A 21,678-nucleotide genomic window follows, 5' to 3' on the forward strand; every position below is an offset into this window, starting at 1 on the left:
AGTCAACATTGAAAATGTCCTAGCAAATAGGGAACAAAAATAATATCCTCTTCTCCCTCTAAATTATATTTCTTCCGCCATCACTGGCGATCTTATGCGTAAACCAAATTGTATCTACTTGAGTGAACATGTCTCAATTCCTCGCGGTGAGTTTGGGGCCTCCAAATTTTGGCCTGGCCCAGGGCCCCCAAAACAGTAAGTCCGGCCCTGATGCCTCACTCCGCCCGCCTCACTATCGCAAGCGCAATGCAGCCTATTTCGAGAAAGAGTAGTCATAAATAACAAACTGAGCAATTTAACTGGCCATATGTTTTACTCTCAGCAAACATTGTTGGTGCGCAAAATTAACAGCGACACGTACACAACACATTATTCTTCAGGGAGGTAAATAACAGGAAATTGTCCATCCAGTAAATTATGTTACCCGTGGCCCAAAAATGCCCATCCAGTAAATTATTTTGCTGACAAAAATGGACACCTTCATAAAACTAGCACCATGATACATCTCATCAAATCAAGTTGCTTTTTGCAAGTGATGTTGAATAATGATAAAAGTATCTTTTCTTTTAAAACATCTGGCAAATGCATTTCCAATTAAACAATTGAATAAACCGCGCATTACCGGCACTTGGGGTAGTCAGCAGGGACCCATCGCGGGCAAACAAGCTTCACCACGCTCTCGATTTCGACTGAGTGTATTGTTTTGACATGACACGTCACAACTTTTGAAAATGCACCAACTTTTATATACTCGCATCAATCTTGGTCAATTAAGAGTGTTTGGTAGCAAATGAGGGTGCTTTTTCAAAATGACAGCCAGAATCCCATATACTGGCATTTCAATGTACACGGCGAATGAGCCGTAAATTCCTTCCCCGGTCAATTTTGTTTTATTTCGTGTTTAGAAAATTTACATCATAAGCTTTAAAATGGTATATCATTTGACATCAAACGATATCCAGAAGCGGGACTATGGTTTGTTAAACTTTTCTCCTTCAACAAAATGGTAGCTTCTTTCGTTTCTATAATGTTTCTCTTTTTCCACATTGCTGGCAATAAATATCAAACAGTCATATTAAATTAGCGGTCATTTCAAATCATCCCCAAGTCAACGAGGTTTAAGAAAGTTCTCTCATTGTTAATTGTTGGTTATACATACAAAATACTTTGCCTGGTAACCCACCACTTGAACAGGATTTAGCCAAAACAAACAAAGACCAGCGCTATCAAAAATTCTATAGCCATTTAAGGTAGAAGCTTCACTTCAACAATAGGATTATTGATTGGTGTTTGACTATCAAAATGAGAAGATGTCGCGCCAGCTTAAGTTACCGATGAATTTTACTCTGTAACTCAGAATACAATTTACGGCTCATTCGTGCTGTACGATCACATATGGTATTATATTGACTAAAGCTCACTTTTGTAAACGAAAAATATTGATAGATGGCGCTTTTTCAAAATGGTCGCCAAAATGCCTTAAAATCCCATATAATGACATTTAAATATCAATTTGAGGGCGCTTTTTGAAAAAATGACTGCCAAAAAACCTTTAAATGACAAAAATGTACTACAAATTTAGCTATTTTTTAAATTATTACCATAGCCTTTGTGTAATTTTAAACAGTAACCCAAATTGTGCTATTTGATTGATGATAGGTGCTGCTACAGAACTATTTACAAAATTGAACTCGAATAACCACTTAAAATAATTGACGTTGTATTTCTTTTTTCTTTTTCTCGACCAGTCATATAGACTGAAAATATGCACAACCTGTCTATACAAAGTTCATTTGAATTGCATCTTCCCTCTTAAATGGCATAAAACTCTTGTCCAGAGAAAAACATATTGAATGAGAAAAAAAAACAGGTTTTGAATGAGCGGTTTTTGCAGGTGCACTTCATTTATGCCGAGATATGACACAAAGAAAAAGTAATAACATATTTTATCATCCATTTCAGGTTGATTGTCACAATTTTCTGCACTGTTTTAGTCCCCTGGTGCATGCAACACGCAACGCCAATATAATGAGCGATGTTGAGTGGGGAGGGTTTCGATTCCTAGCCCAGGGCCTAATAAACGTTACGTGTGCAATTTCACTCAGTAACGCCATTTTGTTTACTACTAAGTAGGGTCCCTATTAACTCCACCAACTTGTCGCATGATTAAATTTAAATAGAATGATGAAAAAAAAGGGAAAAAACAGTTCGTCACGGCAAGGTCAAGGGTAAATGAATTAATATTATCTGCGAAATGTGAAACTGAACTTTATTGTGTACGGCGTATTATTTTCAACTAGTAACGATTTTAGAATTCATGCATTCGACATGTTCAAGCTAATATAAAGGTAAATAAAATAGCATTTTTTCTTTCAAATTACATGTCCTTTATTAATTCTGTATTCCAGACAGACAGACTGCATGTAATTTTCAATTGCACATTCTACAAAAGGTACGATGCACAACTAAACTGAAAATCATTATTTCAATTTGTTTTACGTAGATCGTCAACTTGGAAGGAATAATAATGGGACTAAAACAAGGATTTGTGTGCATACTTTGCGTGATTATGACGTATGTACTTTTGCCATGTGAAATGAAAACCCAGTGTCTAATTCGTAAGTACAATTTATTGTATTGATTTTTGTCCACTGATATTAGCGGCTAACCTTCGACGTCCAAGATGCAATCTTGGACGCAGGGTATAGACAGCTTTATTGGTCGGAAGAGGGGGGGGGGCAAATAAAAAAAATCGGGGACTAAGACCGGGACAATGTGCGTGTGTATAGCGCGCCAAAATGTTGTATTTTGAACAATGTTGGCCCATGGTCGGGGTGGAAAAGGCTTTATTGGGACAATGTGCGCACTTAGCCCGCAACAATGTTGCATTTTACACTATTTTAGCCCCATGAACGGGGTGAATTTTGGTGAAAACGGGCTCCTTGTCCGTTTTATTTTCCTTTGCTTTCCCGATTTTCTCTTTTATTTTTGGTCAGAAGGGTATAAAACCTTTTCTCTTTCTCTTTTTTGTCAGGGGGGACTACCTCATGCCACCCGTTACTGCTTGAACGTCAAGATGTAATCTTGGACGTCCGATAATTTAGTTTTACACTGAAAGCAGCCAATCACATGAAATCTTTGACGCCTAAGATTTTTTTGGACGTCCAAGCTTGATCATTTACCATGGTTCAGTGATGGACGGTATGGCCTATGTGAGAGCTCGATGACATCTTGGCGACTTTTATCCTCTTCCCAACTTGAATACACCAATAAAATAAATCACTGCACAAAATAAATAAATAAATAAATAAATAAATAAATAAATAAATAAATAAATAAATAAATAAATAAATAAATAAATAAATAAATAAATAAATAAATAAATAAATAAATAAATAAATAAATAAATAAATAAATAAATAAATAAAAATAAATCAGCTATGTCCCCTTCGGTTGTACTAATATTCGACTAATATGTGACCGTCCACGGCGAATGAGCCGTAAATCCATCCCCCCGTCAATTTTGTTTTATTTCGTGTTTAAAAATAAACATCATAAACTTAAAAATGGTATATCATTTGACTTCAAACGATATCCAGAAGCGGGGTTATGGTTTGATAAACTTTGCTCCTTCAACAAAATTATAGCTTTTTAAGTTTTTACATCTGTCATTTCAAATCATCACCAAGTCAACGAGGTTTAAGAAAGTTCTCTCATTGTTAATTGTTGGTTATGCATACCTGTACAAAATACAATGCCAGGTAACCCACCACTTGAACAGGATTTAGCAAAAGCAAACAAAGACCCGAGCTATTAAAAGTTCTATAGCCATCTAAGGTAGAAGCTTATTATCCACTTCAACAATAGGATTATTGATTAGTTTTTGACTATGAAAATGAGACGGATGTCGGGCCAGCTTAAGTTACCGATGAATATGACCTTCGTACACATTTTACACCGTAACTCAGAATACAATTTAGGGAATTTACGGCTCATTTGTGCTGCCTGGTCACATATTCCATCATCATAATAAAACGACGGTTCCTGCGTTTTATACAAAATCTCGGATTGTGACTAAACTACAGTACCTAGAGTCTTGATTTTTGCAGAGTATGTTAGTTTAATAAAGTACATTATAATTATGCAAAAACCAGTATTTTGAAAAATATTGAGGGCGTCTTTCTCAGCAAATGTTATAATATGGCTTTAACCCGGGGTATCAACACCTTTTACAACATACATGCAAAATACCTACCGGTCCTGTGACCATAACATCTCAGTGTGGCCATGGTTTCTTATCACTGTCACTGTTTGTATTGTATGTATGCCAATATGCTTACATACTGCAGTTACTGCACACAGTGCTCTCACCATTGAGGTGTGACCTCTACAAACAGTGTATGTTAGAGGTATAGGGCATTTCCTAATTAACGGCACTGTGTGAAAAATAACCGGCCAATATTTATTGTACTCTCTGAAATTCTAGGAAATATAGTTTTGTAACATGTCCTAAATTTTTAGCTAATTTAGATATTTGAAAATATTCGCACTTTGGTGTTTTAGTAGGGCACGGCAACTTTTAGTGACTATCACTCGCTTGTAGACCGCTATATTCCGAATGGCATTAAAGCTAAACCACTTGACGGATAGTTTTTGTACTTGATGTCAGTCAAGAATAATGTATACATTACATGTAGGCTAAAAACTGAGTATGTGGGGCATCTCCAAAATGTTCGTACCTCCCTGATAAGTAAATGACAGATAACAGCAAAAACAGCTCCCATATCTGTCCATAACTTTGGTCAGTGCAGCGAGCCAGGGGATTTCAAGTGGGTGATTATTGATTGGCAAGTGCCATATTTTGGGCATAAGTGCAGTCTCCCATTCAATGTGGATGATAGACTTTATCGGTTGATTCTGCTGGAATAGTTTCCTGTTAACCAGGTTTAAGTACTGCAAAGGTCGAATCATGTTTGCTATGCAGTATAACTGCATTATGAAAGGAGTAAGCAGCCGACATGGTCAGACACATACGCCTCAAGCCAATGTCAACAATGCGCATGGTTACATGAAAATGCGCACCAGCTTGTGCCCACTAGATCTGAAGGCACTGCTACTAAAGCCATTTGTAGTCAGAGGAGCTACCCGCACCAGCTTGCCAATGCCTTACCATGCTCTCATAGTACCACTTTCTAGAACCATATCTACTGGCAGGACCTTCCATCCACACCGCAGTTCACGTTTGGAATAGCCTACTATAAGATGGAGTCATATCTGACAAATGTTTATGATCCTTCAAGAGCAGAGTGCATAAGCATATCAATGATATATTATCATGTGTCTGATGCTTTACTGTACGCCTTCACTCATACTGTTCCCAGAGGATGATTTAAGCACTTCCCAGCAAGTCTTGCGGTTAGCACAGCTGTGTGAGTGAACATGACACCACTGCCCGCCCACTGCATACACACGTGCATGGCTAAATTTGAATTTGGACAGATATATTTACAATAAAAACACCTTCTAAAGGTTGGTCGATTTCACATTTTATGTTATCTACAGAAGCTGTGAATTATCCTTCATGCATACATTTAGATCTGAAATCGACCAAGTAATAATGACACACGGGCAATTCTAAAACAACATCTTTTGCACTGAGTTCAATGGGATTTGAGAAGTAAAGTGGCAGTTGAAACTCTAGTGATAACACTTTTACAGTGCATGATGGGGCTTCCTTAAATCATCCTCTGTACTGTTCCTAACCTGCTGTGAACCATTGATTGGCCCATGTGGTTTTCTTTTATAGTGCCTAGGTGCCTATATGTAAGTTCTTGATCTTATCATGGGCTATTGCTCACTATATCATTTCTATTTCTTTTAAATGACTTTTAGGGGCTTTAACACTAAAAGTGGTCCTTTGTTATTTTTTGTTTGTAATATGAATTTTCTTGGACATTTTTGCTATGAAAAATGGACCTTTTTTGTCGATTTGGGGTGTCAAACTACACCCTGGCTGGCCTGGTCATGGCAAGTACTTACCTTGACTCGAAATATATCTATCTTTCCACAGCTGATGTAGATGCGGACAGCATCCGATTGGTGTCATACACAGATGAACATGATAACCACACTTTGCATGCGAATGTTTCTTGGGATCCTCCGGTAAATGGAGAGAGCGACATTGGTGAGTATAAAAAAGGAAGATATTCAGGAGGCTACAATATATTTCTTTAAGTTAATACTTATAAAATTATATATTCCCGACCAATATGCCTACTTAAGGTTATAAATTATATATTCTCAACCTCCAAATTACTTCCTCAGGCTGGTAATTTTCTTCAGCCAAATCCTAACTTCAGGATAATATTTTTGTAATTGGCAATCAAAATTAGCACCCTACAATCAAATGATGTGCAACTCCTCTCTTTGTCTTTTCCCTTGGTATTTAAAATGTTTACATTCAAGTTCTTATTAAGTTAAATTGAATAGCTGCCAATTCCCCGGGGCCAATTCCTGCACAAAAAGCCAATCCCATAAAAGGCTTGTAACTAAGTCTTCTTTAGTCAAATACCAGAGTCAAATACGATGAACGTCAAACTTTTGTCCCTATGCCGTATCCCCATTCACGCCGGTTGACGGTATTCGTTTTAGCCATAATCACCGATATACGATGATGCAGTGACCTGTACAGATCTGGTAAAGTTTATAGATATTCATTTAAGCAGATATGTCTGTTCAATTTGTGGCAATGCATGGAATGGTTTATATTTGGTGGATACTTCCTCATGTTTTTATTTATCTTTGAATTGTACTTTTTTTAACTTTTTCTTTATCTATATAAATAAAGAAATACTCTCTAAATGTAAAAGAGTGAAAAACTCACTCCCCAAATTCATTTATAAAACCACTCAAAAAAGGTGAAAACCGTAAATTTCAACTCGTTCAAGTAGTTAAATGAAGGACAACACGTTTTTAGAGTTGTCCTTCATTTAACTCCTTGAAAGAATTAAAATTCACTCTTTTAGAGTCAATGGTTTTCACTCTCTTTAGGATGGTTTTAAAGTTAAAAAAACACATTCACTCTTTTTTTAGTGTTCTTATAAGTGAATCACTCTTTTGGGGAGTGAGTTTTTCACTCTTTTACATTTAAAAGAGTATGTAAAAAAGAAAAGAGTAAAATTCTAAAATGATCCATATTTTTGAGAGTAACAATAAAACTAAACAAATGAAGGGCACTTGATTTTCTGGATGTCTCTTTTTACCCTTGATTTAGAAGGTCAAATTGGGGAAAAAGTTGGTGACTAAACTTTTAGTCCTTTGGTCCTTCATGTTCGTTCTTTGTTCGTTGCACTCGGCCCGTGTTCGTTGCAAATACGTTCCTGTGAGGCCTTCACCACCGGATAGCATATTTTTGCATTCGGTGATGTACGTTGACCTAGACCGTCTTCGTGTCACACTACACCGGATCGGTATTCCGTATAAGAAACGGATGGGATTTTAGCAAATCCGTTAGTGTTCGTCAATGTTCGTTTTATGTTCTTCATATGTCCTGTTATTATCCGCCAAATGCGTTTCGTGTTAGGTGATGTTTGTTTAGTCCGTCGACAATACGTTTCAAGTTTTGTGCATGCACAAAACTTGAAACGGAGTGTGCTGAATACACATGTTCGGAAGTTGTCCGATGTGTGTTCGTACTGTTCTGTATATATACCCTGGGTTTGTTCGTTATTCTTTCGTTTATATACCGCGGGTGTTTGCAAGGTTTCGCAGGCGCTTGTGCCGGATGTAGGCCTATGGCGAACATGTGCATTGATCATGGGGGGAGGGGACTTTCTGAAGGGTGTGTGACGCAATATCATATTTCCCCCAGTACTTTAGTGACTGACAAGTAGAAAAAAGGGGAAAGGAGAGAAAAAAAAGAAAGTGAGAAAAATTGAAGAGAGAAGAGAAGAGAAAAGTTAAATTGCACGTAATTTAGTAGTAGGCCTATGCATGTAAGTAGTATTGAGGGAAGGGGGCACTTTCTGAAGGGTAGAGGACGCAATATCAAATTCCTACCAGTTTTAGTGATTGACAAAAAAGAAAAAAGAAGAGAAAACATGGAAAAGGTTAAATTGTATACGTTATTGAGTAGGCCCAGGATAGTAGTACTAGTAAGCCTAAGTAGGCCTATAGGCCTGTGATTATTATAGACAGTGCTTAAATGTGGTTCCTTGGCCCAAAAGCCTGTGAAAATTACTGCCGGCCAGTCCATATGCAGGGCCCGTGATATTTTGTCACCAAAGTCAGTATTTAAGACGGACTTATAGGTCTATTCCTGACTTTAACATATCAATCCATGCATGCTTTACCTGAATATACGAGTCTGAAGTCTTATATCTAAGTGTCAGTGGATCAGTGTAACATTTTAAATTTTGCAAATTCAAATCGGGCCTTCTTTGTTTTTTGTTTAAGGCAATAATAGTGTAAAAATGATGTACTAAAACACAATTTTCTATTTTTAAAACTAAATTTATACACAATAGGCCTAGTCCTAATAATGTAAAGAGGCCCTACAGTCCCCATGCAAATGGCTTCAATTGGACCTTCATTGTCAAAAATGGACAAGTCTTCCTTTTTGCTTCTGCTATGGACATCCACGTGTTATTTTTAAAACAATTGTTTATATTATAGGGCCTACAATAATGGTGAAAACTTTTTAATGGCTTCAATTAGGCTTTCGTTTCAAACTAAAATAGTACCCAATAATAGTGCTAAAATTGCCCTGATATATCAGATTTGTAGCCCTTTTGTACTTATTAGCCAATATTTGACCATTTTCGTCAAAATTTACCCCCTTAAAAGTTGTCTTTCCCCACTTTGTTCACCCTCTGAAAAAGTGCTTGCTACGTCACTGCCTCTAAGGGGTCAAAAACCCTCTCAAACACACTCTCCTCCCCCACTTTTCTGATAGGGTGGACGTCCCTGTTGGTGCACATGCGACGGATTCGCCGGTCATTTGTCGGACGTTGAACGATTGATTATTAGCGGCCACAACGCATAGAGAGACGAACGGGAATCGGACCCCCAAATCCGGACATTTGTCGGACGTTGACCCCCAAATCCGGTCATTTGTCGGACGTTGAACGATCGAAAATAAGACACCTGCAGGATTATTAGCGGCCACAACGCATAGAGAAACGAACGGGAATCGGACCCCCAAATCCGGTCATTTGTCGGACGTTGAACGATCGGATATAAGACGCCTGCAGGATTATTAGCGGCCACAACGCATAGAGCGACGAACGGGAATCGGACCCAAAATCCCACCGAATCTTCTGCCGGACTGGTGATTTTTAGCCAGTGTCTATATGTGTTCACAGATTTGGGGTCAAAGGTCATTAAGGGGTCACTTCGTAGCAGAGAACCGGTATGTTACGCACACATGAATTTAGGGTCAGAGTTTATTAAGGGGTCACTTCCTGTCTAAAACCAAATACCGTCAACAACTTTTATTAGCCTAGAAAAAACAGAAGAGCCGGTATGTTCACACATGAATTGTTGTTACTCAGTTTATATGTGGTATTTTTATTTGGGGTCAAAGGTCATTAAGGGGTCACTTCCGGTCTTAAACCATATACCTTCAATAATTCGTATTAGCCAAGAAAAACATACAACAGTGACGTAAATGTGACATTTTTTATTTGGGGTCAGAGGTCATTAAGGGGTTACTTCCGGTCTAAAACCAAATGCCGTCAACAATTTTATATGCCAGGGAAAACATAGCAGAGAGCCCGTGTGTTCACACATGAGTTGTTGTTACCCAGTGTATGTGTTTTTTTAATTTGGAATCAAAGGTCATTAAGGGGTCACTTCCGGTCCGAGACGAAATACTTTCAAATTGCATCTTCTGCTTCAAAGAACATAGCTGAGTGACGCTAATTGGACACATGAATTGACATAGCCATTGTCTATAGGATTTGGGTTCAAAGGTCATTAAGCCGGTCGGATTGTTTGTATTGTATGCAACACTAGTTCATTTGTTATTTGTTTTTTGGTTTTTTCGATGAATAATATGTCACTTATTTTAATAGGGCTGGATAGTATTTTTGTTTTTCTTTCAACAGATATTTACTGCCAACATGGCTACTACACCTCCGAGACGGAATTCAAAATCTTCTTCAAATAGTGATTCGAGATTGATTGAGCCAACATTAGGTATCCATAAAGGACAGTTGGGCTATTCCATTGGGAATTCATATGTCCCTATGGAAGATGAAGATATGACATTAATCTCCCACACAAGGAGTGTTGATTTTAAATGAAATTTTAGATTTGTCATTTTGTCATTAAAGGTTTACCCATGCATGTCAAAATGCAAATCAAATACCACGCTCTTTTAATTCTGCGCAGGAAGTGTACAATGATTCCTGTACGGGTTGCTTCAGGCCACATAATAAGCTGATACCATGCATCGGCTTTTGGGTGGTCAATTCGTAATTTGTCATTTTAAAAATTGCACGAATTTCCAAACAACGGTTCCTATGCTCACGATAATTAAACTTTTGATATCAAATTTGGTATCAACCTTCGAAGGAAAGTGAATAGAAAATTATTATATAAATTATTTTACCATAAACTCATCAGACTCTTATTAAATGGGGATGGCACTAGTGGTGACTTTTTAATTTGGCTGTGTTTACAAGTAAGCATTACAAATCATCCTTAAATTTATATACGCATGTGGAATTAAATTTGTTCAAAATTATTGTACCCCTAATCATGTATGTGCTTTTGTGACGGAAATACTTGTGAACTTCACATTTCGTTATTCTTATTTTTATTTCAAGATTGTTACAAAACAACAGGAGACTTGGAGTGTTGCCGCAGTAAGCGTAAGTGCAGATTTCTAACAACTTAGGGTATGGGCGAACTTGAAGTACAGGTATCTGTACCCCAAATCACAGCGACAGGTAGTCACTGGGCCGCCGAGTGCTAATATATATTTATTTTGGAAGGTTCGTGTTTGTGTGAAATCTTGGGGCGTTTTCCCAAAATTTGATATTTTTGGTGATATTTCAAAATAGTGACATGCCAAAGACAACTCTTTGGGCACATAGTTTGTCATTGTTATTGCAGTTCTTTTCCACATACCTACGTTGCCATCTGCTTGGGTGATTTAGTAATATTATATATTTTATGTCTGCAATTTGGCGTTTTCAATGCGTTTTAAAAGTATCATGAAATTAACGCAAATATCTAGTCACGCTGCTTTTCGAATTTTTACCTGATTGTCGGCTTTTGCAGGCAACAGAATGCAGATTGGCTCACGATAGATGTCGTATTCCTCTATGTGGAGCTATTGATGATAAAATTACTTTGAATTCCTTGTAACAAGATGATAACTTACCTCTGTTTATAGGGTTCGTCGCTGTGTCTGGAAAAGCCGTAGCCTTTAGCGCCGTATCAATATCTCGAAAAAGGGTACGACTAGCGAGAATGTGTTAATATTTCCCGCATGAAAGCTTGCGTCAGCGCCTAAATTATACTATTATTGATACGTTGGTTGCCCATTATCAAACATGTGCTGTGATTGGTGCTGCTCTTTGTATAATGCCAGAACTGATTAGCAAGCCGCCAATGGCCGACCTTGTTACAGACTCTTAATCTGTTATCATGGTTGGTTATAAGGCATACAGATAAAAGACTTATTGGTTTAACAGCTGGTCAATGGATAATCCGTCAGGGCACACACCAGTTTGACTGTGAAGTGAAATACCCATTATTGATTAACAATTATAAAGAGAGAGGTGGCCTATCTGCTGTGTATCTTGCAGGATATCAGTCAATGTGAGACATTAAATATTAAATGCGAGGATCACACAGGATACATGTCTAGGAGAACAGGACTCTGGTGTGTGAAGATCAATATGAGACAGGATTGCGATGCAATGGACTTCCAAATGAGATAAAGTATTATTCAGATTTCCTTTTACAAATTAAGCGTACTGCAAGCCGTCCAGCGCGTATTATTTGCACACGCTTCAATGCACACGCTTGACATCTCGCACGTTTTGCAGTTTGCAGTTTTTAAAGCTACATTGGCTAAGGAAATCACTAAATTTCTTTATTACAAAATATCATGTTTTGTATGCTTAACATCACTTAAAGTACTTTCAATATGATCATACTGGTACTACCAGTCTGACTGTCTTGCTATCATATGTGGTAGGTCACAGCATAAATAAATACATTGTATTGTATTATAATGGCTCACACAATTCTGCAAGAAGGTTCATTGCTAGCCATTATATTGTGTGTTATTAAGCAATCATCTTACATTGCAGCTATCCAAGTTGCCAGTGCTCCTTTGAATCCACAAATGACTTGCCTGGTACCATCAACCAATGATCAGACGATGATCGAGTCTGTATTTCTTGAATGGAATGCCCCTGTACAAATTGAACCTGGTGGGATATTAAGACGATTTTTAGTTCACCTGCTGGACAATGATAATTCAATAGTGGCGTCTGCAGACTATTCACTTTCCGAGGTAAGTGAGGTGTACAGAAAAAAGGAGAAAATTTGGTAACTTGCAGGGTTAACTTTGGCATATTTTGAACTGCCCATAACTTCTAAGTGATTCGATATGGAAACGTTCAAAGTAGTAATGACATATAAATGCATTCTAGAACATGGATACTGAAATGATCAACTATTCTACAGGGTCAACTAAATAATTAACTAACTGACTAAATAACAAATTAACTGACTAAATAACTAAATGCAAGGCTTGTCCACGTCTATATAGTATATTTTTCAGTGTTTTCATCTAGACATCATAATCTAATCTAAAGTAATAATAGTCTATCTTAGACACAATAGTTTAAGAAGGTGCATATTGTTGATTCACCAGGATGAAAAAGCCGCTGTACTATCATCAAATGCCGAGGTTTCATTCCAGGCGATTGTTTCAACATTCGTCACACTTTCACGACACGTAAACTACACATTGCAGGTAAGTTAATGTCAAGTGGTAAATGATATAAAATAATCATCATTGTCATCTTTGTCGTCGTCATTGTCATGTCGAATGACGCAGAAGATTATTAAACATGCACAGTCCAGTATTCACCGATTTCGATCCAGTGAAACGAACGTGAAGATAGAGAAAGAATATAAAATTCAGGTAAATTTTCAGTATAGACGGTAGATTAAAAGTTGTTTTGATGTAACATTTTCAGATACGAACTCGTGTTTATAATGTATCCGAAACTCCCGGATACGTTGTCGACGAATATGGAAAGGGAACACCCCTTGATGCCATTGGACCTATGGCAGAGGTCACTATCAATACACGTGAAGTTTCCGAGTGTAGTTTCAATGGTAAGATAAAATAAAGAGAGAGATGACCTATCTGCTGTATCCTAGCAGGACATCAATGTGAGACATTGAATATTAAATGCGAGGATCACATGCGATACATGTCTAGGAGAGCAGAACTCTGGTGTGTGAAGATCAATATGAGACAGGATTGCGATGCAATGGACTTCCAAATGAGATCTAATTATGCACTAGTGAATGCGGTATATTTTAAATGCTTTTCATGACGTGAGTCATGTGGTAACCGTGGAAGCGGTCAGGTGACGTGACCCTTTCCCATACTTCAGTTCTCCACAGAAAATACCAAATTGGTTGGAAGATCCATGTCTTGACCTCTTCATACATTAGGACCAGCAATGTGTGAATTTGAGATATTATTCAGATAGTATCTTTGTGTACATAATAATATGAAAAACAAGTTAATTAATTAATTAAGGTACCCAATAAGATTATAGTTAGTTGACGCATTAGGAACTTAATGTGTAATCAATCATCTTACATTGCAGCTATACAAGTTGCCAGTGCTCCAGTGAATCCACGAATGACTTGTCTGGTACCATCAATCAATGACCAGACAATGATTGAGTCTGCATTTGTTGAATGGAACGCCCCTGTACAAACTGAACCCGGTTGGATGTTAAGACGTTATTTAGTTCACCTGCTGGACAATGATAATTCAATAGTGGCGTCTGCTGACGACTATGTACTCTCCGAGGTTAGTGGTGTGAAAAGAAAGAAAAGGAGATTTTGGAACAAAACAGGATGGATAATGTAACGAAGGAAACATAAACACCGTAAAATGGGTAACTTTTGGCATTCATGGATAATTTTGGCAGATTTTAAATGCCCATTATAACTTTTCTAAGGGATTGGGCTTCGGTCATTTAAATTGAAGTATCATTTTGTTCGGAAACGTTCAAAATAATGACATAAATGAAATCGTGGAATTGACATTTTTTGGCAAAAATTAATAATACATTAATATTGTTGGAGAGATAAATATCTTTTGCAGGGTCAATTGTCACAGATATAATTATGTAAAGCTTGTTCCGTTTCCACAACTAGCATACCCTCACAATGTCAAAATTAATTATAATTGATTGTGTTAAAATATTTATGTGTGTTTAATTTCCCCTGCAAAATGAAAATACTGGGTTTTTTTTGTACTGTTCCCTGTTTTGCCAAATGAGTAACAGTGGAAATTTACATAGGAGGTTTTTACTGCCCAGCGACGATGTGTAAGGTTTGTTGGTGACAAATCTGCACCAACAAAACATTCACATTTTGATTTGCAACTCAAGTATTAAGTTCTTCATGTTCCGGGGGACTCACGTGGCTAGCCCGTAAGGCACCGGATGACCTTAAATCACACCAAACATTTTCTTGTGTGTTCAGTACGTGTTTGAATGCCATTATGTCCTTTATGGAGTAACAACGTGACCTTATTATAGAAATTCAAAATCCCCAACCCTTGCAAGACGACAGACATCTTTGACCGCTATTTTTCTGATACCATGTAGATCATTTGGCGACAATTCTAAAGTCATCAGTATATTCAAACGGATTTCCGTCTTTCCATCACAAGTTACACCTTCCATCCTATTTACAAGCCTAATCTTTCATGCAAAGAACATTTCCAACTAAATAAATAAATAATCAATAGATACAAGAGTTGCCCAAATCTATATGGTATATTCTTCTGACGTCCACTGCTATACATGTAATCAAGACATCTTAATCTAATCTAAAATAAGAATAGTCTAAAACGTTATGTTTGTTTCACCAGGATCAAAAAGCCGCTGTGCACTTTTCAAATGTCGAGGTTTTATTTAAGGCGATTGTTTCAACTTCCAATCCTATTTCACGAAACGCAAACTACAACTTACATGTAAGTTACTGACGTCAAGTGATAAAGTGAGGTTAAGTCATCGTCATCATTGTCATCATCATCATCATCATCATCGTTGTCGTCGTCGTCGTTGTCGTCGTCATCGTCATCATCATTATCATCATCGTCGTCGTCGTCTTCGTCATCATCATCATCATCATCATCACCAACAACAACAACAACAACAACATCTACATTATCATCATTGTCATCGTCGTCGTCTCGTCATTATCATCATCTCAGACGAAGTAGAAGACTAAAATACACAGCTCAGTGTTTACCTAAGAGTATGAAATATCGTTGTTTTGATGTAACATTTTCAGATACAAACTCGTTTTTACAATGTATCTGAAACTCCCGTATACATTGTCGGCGAAGATGGGAACAAAACGCCATTTGATGCCATTGGACCTAGGGCAGATGTCACTATCAATACACGTAAAGTTCCCGTTTGTAGTCCCAATGGTAAGATGAAATAAACGAAATACATAATAAATGTGACCTGCTACCACGAAATGAGCATAAAGTCACAAGTTGGTAGTTTCGAGACCCCATGGTTACTGCGTGGGTGTTCTTTGTTTCTTATGTATGCAATTGTTCAAGCCAGTAGTATGTCTTTTTGTCCTTTGTGAATAGGGGCACAATGAGCCATTCTCAAAGGACATGCTACTGGCTTGTTCAGGTGCGCAGCAAACAAAGGACATCAACTCAGTTAGCCAAGATGTCGCGAAACTACCAACTTGCGACTTAACGCTCATTTCGTGGCGACAGGTCACAAATAACACTAAACAAAGCAAGAAGATTGTGAAAATCAATATGAGATCAGAATCAGATGCAATGGACTTCTAAATGAGACAGAGTTATGCACGAGTCAATTTGGTATGTTGACACTAGATATATTTCATTCGGCTTCATTCTTTGTATTTACTCCTTCAACTCTCTTTCCTTCTTTCTTTCTTTCTTTCTTGCTTTCTTTCTTTCTCTCTTTCTTTCCTTCTTTTCTCTCTCTCTCTCTCTCTCTCTCTTTTCTTTCTTTCTTTTTTTTTTTTATTTCTTTTTTATTTCTTTCTTTTTCTTTCTTTCTTTCTTTCTTTCTTTCTTTCTTTCTTTCTTTCTTTCTTTCTTTCTTTCTTTCTTTCTTTCTTTCTTTCTTTCTTTCTTTCTTTCTTTCTTTCTGCATTTCTGCATTTCTGCATTTCTGCATTTCTGCATTGCTGCATGTGTATCTGTCCTAATACTTCTATTCTATCTTGATAACTTTATTTTTCACCAGATCCTACAGGTCCATCTTTCAATTATATGCAAATTGTAGTCGGCGTGTTTTATGGTGCTATCGTATTAGCAATTATTTTTCTTATTATTTGGCGGTTTACAACTCGGCTTTGCGGCAAAGTGGAGGGAAAAGAGGAAAACGCTACTGAAACCATCAATTGAGACGAGCATACCTCGCAAGGTATGTCGCAATTGTTTATGACTCGCACCCCTAAGGCTGGATTCACAGCTGTATACGCCAAAATGACATTGTTTTTAAAAGTGTTTTTAGAATAAAAGATTTTAATGATTTTAAATTTATTGTACAGGCTAAGGAAGCCTGATTACCTTTTTGAAATAGCCGAGTGGGAGGGTTTTCATTGAAATATATTTGGTGTAACAACTGAAGCATCCATATAAAAGAATGTATAAATATTAACTGTACATCATGTATAACAATTCCTGATACCCAATCGCGGTGCAATTGATCTGGCAGTGTTTTAATTTGATATACGCCATTTTTTAGTGAAAATAAAGATTGATTACATGTGTATTAATTATTAAGTCATGGTCTCAGGGATATTATCATGATAATACTGCGCTGCTTCTACTTTTGAATTTCAGGAACTTGATGGTGATGTAGATCTTGCTGCACAGGAGCTTTTCTGTGACAAAAAAACGTGGAGAACGGGCCAATCACGTTGTAGCAGTTTTTAGGGCACATATACTGCAAATTCCAATCATTATTATCATAAGTGCACCTTCAGGCTCTTGTGATAGTAATATTTTACCGATTAAAGGTGACCCAATGCAGCACATCGACAAAAGCAAGATCCGATTTTGTTGGGCTATATAGTTGGGAAAATCACCGTCAACGTTTAGAGCCTATATCTGAGCGTTGAACTTTCGGACAACGTTTTGTTTTTCATGTAATTCAAGACGTACCTCGCTCGATGTCACTGGCAAGATAACTTTGCGCTACTCCAACGCATACAATTTGGTATCTTCTGATTGTATACTTTCATACCAACCTATAGAAAAGTAACACTAAGAAAAGATTTAGAAAAACTTTGAAATATGTGACCATCGAAACGCTCGTAAAATCGGCCTATGGTCAATTTTGTTTTCTTCCGTGTTTAGAAAATATATATCATAAGCTTTACAATGAAATATCATTTGACTTCAAACAATAGCCAGAAGCGGAGTTATGGCTTGTTTTAACACTTTGCTCCTTCAGTAAAAGGTACATTATTTGGGTCCAACAATATTTCTGTTTTTCCGCATCGCTGGTATTATATATCAAATTGTCATAATTGGCGGTCACTTCAAATCATCCCCAAGTCAACGAGGTTCAGGAATGTCCTCTCATCGTTGATTGTTAGTTAACCCACCACTTGAACAGGATTTGGCCAGAGTAAACAAAGACTAGGGCTATTTACTAACTCTATACATAAGTATAAGCTTATTATCCTCTTCAACAATACGATTAAAGATTGGCGTTTGACTGACACTAAAATGAGAAACATGTAGGTCAAACATTAGGTCAATATGAATACAACCTTTATGCACATTTTGCACTGTAACTCGAAATACAATTTGCCGACTTTACGAGCGGTTTAAGATGGATGGTCACATATGTAATGATATCCCTGACCATTGATATCTTGTATCCATTTTTTAATCTTTTTAGATCCATCAAAAGCGCCCCTGCTGGTCGGTTGTACTATTTTACTTTAATTTTAGCTCTATTACATTTATTTTTATTCCTTCACACCATGTGCCATACTGTCTGTCGGATTCCCTAGTTTATTCAATAATGATTTTAGGTTTTTTTATATTTGTATGTTTGCTAAAATATTTTGCTACGTATATTGCATATACATTAGAGAGATTGCTATTTCCAAACGTAGGTATCGGACGTACGTTGATCTATTTCAAAACCACTCTCCTGTATCGAAGCGTGCTCACGTATTTAGCCAGTTTTGAAGATTTTCCACGTGCGAAATAAACGTAGATACATCATTGAAAATGCACAAAATTTGTCCAATTCACAATATGTTAAAGACAGTCAATGATAATGAACATGCGAAGGAAAGTCTAATTACTATTATGATCCTTTTTGTTTGTAACAAATCATTATAATAAAGGTAGAGCGATGTGTTGAAAATCGACTAAATTTATACGCGATGTCCATACGCAGAGATTGCCCATTGAAATGTGTGTGATACTTTGCGTACAAAAAATGACATTGCGATTTCCCATTTTGGATTCCAACGTAGTATGGAACGCAGATGCTACGTTGAAATATGCTAATTTCACCTCATGAAGAAGTTCATGCAACGCGCCCAACATTCAGGACGAAAAAGTCTCATTTCGGAAGTAAGGTCATGATATATAGATGTAGTGATCTTTAATCTACCAAAATATATGTTTTTTTGGAAACTATAATATTTGGGGAGCACAAAAATACAATAACGTTTAAGCAGCATGTTAAGTCAAAATTTTAGTCAAAATCAAAAGCGGGCTGTTTGAATTAGGCAGCGACTCCGTAGCCTACGCTTACTGTTAATTTTTCAATCACTATGTCCTCTGTCGACCTAGATTAGATTAGATCAGATTTATAGTCTTTATTCCATCCGACATATTCTCCTTCATGACGAATGAGCACAATCCAGGTTGGAACCGAGACTAGCAATATTTAACACCGTATTAACGTACGTAAAAACGTACGTTCCACGTGCTGCGTTTGGAGCATCGTAATCTCTCTATTATGTTACTCCAAATGTACGGTAATCGGAAAATTTTAACTTGTATAAATTTGACTTTTGCATTTTGTTTTAGCGATTTTTGTTTCTTTTGCGGATTCCCTTTTACACCGCATGTTGGTTTTTGATGTTTTAGTTTTTATTGTGCAATAAAAGAAATAAACTAAATTAAATCTATCAGGTTTTGTTGTCGTTTTTTCTTTGTTTATTTTTGTGTTTGTTTTTTGGGGGTGTTTGTTTTATTTTCTGATTTGGTGGCGCTTTAAGCTATTTAGGCTACATACGTTGACCTGGTGTTGGGAAGTCTGTCGTGTGGTGTTAATGAAGAGTATCTTCTTTTCTCAATTATTCTTTGATATTCACTTGATCATCAAACAATAATCATAATGAAATAATTAAATGCGATTACTTATACATAAACTAAAAACTATTCACCCTTTGCGCGGAATGGGTGTCTATGCAAGGCACTCAAACACAGGTCATGTTTTCATTAAAGACACTTCAGATTCGGCAAATCTTTGAAGCCAGTTTTCAGATATGACTTACTGGAGGACATGTCTTTGTGTCTTAAATTGTGTTTTTTAGATTTATTTTCTTTAATTTCTTTTGTTGCAGGCCGCTAAATATGCGTTTACAATGTATAAATAGGAACGTGTATAGCAAGCCATTGGACCCATTACGTATTGCGGCAATAAGCAAAGCGTTGCTTTCAATAAGCAACGCGTTGTTAAATCAGCCAATAGAAAGGGAGCTTTTGGCAACGCGTTGCCTTCGAAAACAACGCGTTGCTTCCAAAGCAATGCGTTGTTTTCATTGCTCAACTCACTAGGTCGGCAATGCGTTGTGTAGGTTGGCCAATCATCTCAACGCTTTCAAGAGCTGCTGACTTCGATGTTTCTGATGATAATAGGTGTATGTAACACACATCGATCTGCACCTGTAAGCGAAGAGAATATTTTAGGATCACTGCCTTCACTTAATGGACATTTAATAAGTATACATGTTCAGTACGTGTGAAAAATAAAGCATTTGAACAGCACCAGTCATGTTTTCACGTTTAACCCAGGTACATCCCATGTAGTAAATACCATTATTGTAACATGCTGTATAGTTGACGGAGAAGGTCGCTCCAACCATGCTCCAACGGGTCACTACACGCAATCGCTGTGTGTATAAGGCGAAGGTCATTGTCCTTTGTTGTTATCTTGAACGGGCCGGTTATGAATGTTATGATGTACATGTTGTACATATACTTACAATCTCTGATATAATTATTAATATATCCCTACCATGCATGTGTTCCAATTAACATAGGCCTATGCATAAATTTAGGATTATTATATGGGAAACAATGAATACAGAAAGCATAGAAACCACGTGGTATCATCGACGACGAGTCTTCTATAAGATTCACTGTGATTGGCGCTCTTCGCAACACGCTCTAAAATGAAAGCAACGCGTTGCTTTTGGCATCTTTAAACAACGCGTTGTTTTGGAAAGCAACGCGTTGTCAAAAGCTATGTTCCTATTGGCTGGTTTAACAACGCGTTGTTTATTGAAAGCAACGCGTTGCCGCAATACGTAATGGGACCAATGGCTTGCTATAAACGTGTTGACTCTACGTATATTTATTGGTGGATATGTTCGAAAACGGTTAGCATGGTTATCAAGAAGGAAAATCTTACCAATTATCATTTTGTATTTTATAATCTTTTATTATTTACTATTGTTTACAATGTTTTCAAAGATGAGAATTACATCCAAACGGCTGCTTTCCAACATATCATATCATATTGTTACCTTAGAGTGTTATAATTGCTTAATAATGATCGACAACGGAAACAGCTTTGGCCGATATAAATAGACATGTGCAAATAACATTGACCGACTAGATGTCATTTTACTGATGTTAAAATTTATTCATTCATATCGTAACAAAATACATAAAATATAAAACTATAATTAGTTGCACCGAGATTTATAATAATCCTGATAATACTATAACCAGATCTATGTCATCTTCACTTATGCTACTTGAATATTCCAATCGCAAAATGTACCCATCCAATTAAAATATATAAACATAGGCTTTGCCTGGTTGTTCAATTGAATAAGAACAGTTCATTGCATCCGGGCATTGAACCTATACGAGAATCACACTCGTGTGAACGTACGAACATTACATGAACATGTTCGCACAGAAACATACAACCCTTATACCTCAGTTACCTCAATATTCTTACGCACACACCCCCACATAATGGCAAGGGCTGGTGCAATAATTATGTGTACTCCGGGTGGTGAATTAAAAGGGGAAAAATGTTTTGGCAGGTTAAAAAGGGTGCAAGCGATTTTTTGCAGAGACGTTTTGGGCTCCGTTTCTATATTACGCATTACGCCCTACAAAGGTGT

General features: G+C 37.0%; 1 protein-coding gene across 1 annotated transcript; it reads left to right on the plus strand.

Annotated features, from left to right (window-relative positions):
- Nucleotides 1-12,270: 12,270 nt before the first annotated feature.
- LOC140172224 (uncharacterized) lies at nt 12,271-15,756 on the plus strand. The gene is made up of 6 exons (XM_072195535.1): nt 12,271-12,532; nt 12,896-12,997; nt 13,224-13,365; nt 13,869-14,077; nt 15,149-15,250; nt 15,574-15,756. Exons 1-6 carry the CDS (start codon nt 12,362-12,364, stop codon nt 15,727-15,729), a joined length of 882 nt encoding a protein of 293 aa, XP_072051636.1. The 5' UTR covers nt 12,271-12,361; the 3' UTR covers nt 15,730-15,756.
- The last annotated feature ends 5,922 nt before the right edge of the window (nt 15,757-21,678 follow it).

The sequence above is a fragment of the Amphiura filiformis genome, chromosome 15 (genome assembly GCF_039555335.1).
Source record: "Amphiura filiformis chromosome 15, Afil_fr2py, whole genome shotgun sequence".
Lineage (NCBI taxonomy): Eukaryota > Metazoa > Echinodermata > Ophiuroidea > Amphilepidida > Amphiuridae > Amphiura > Amphiura filiformis.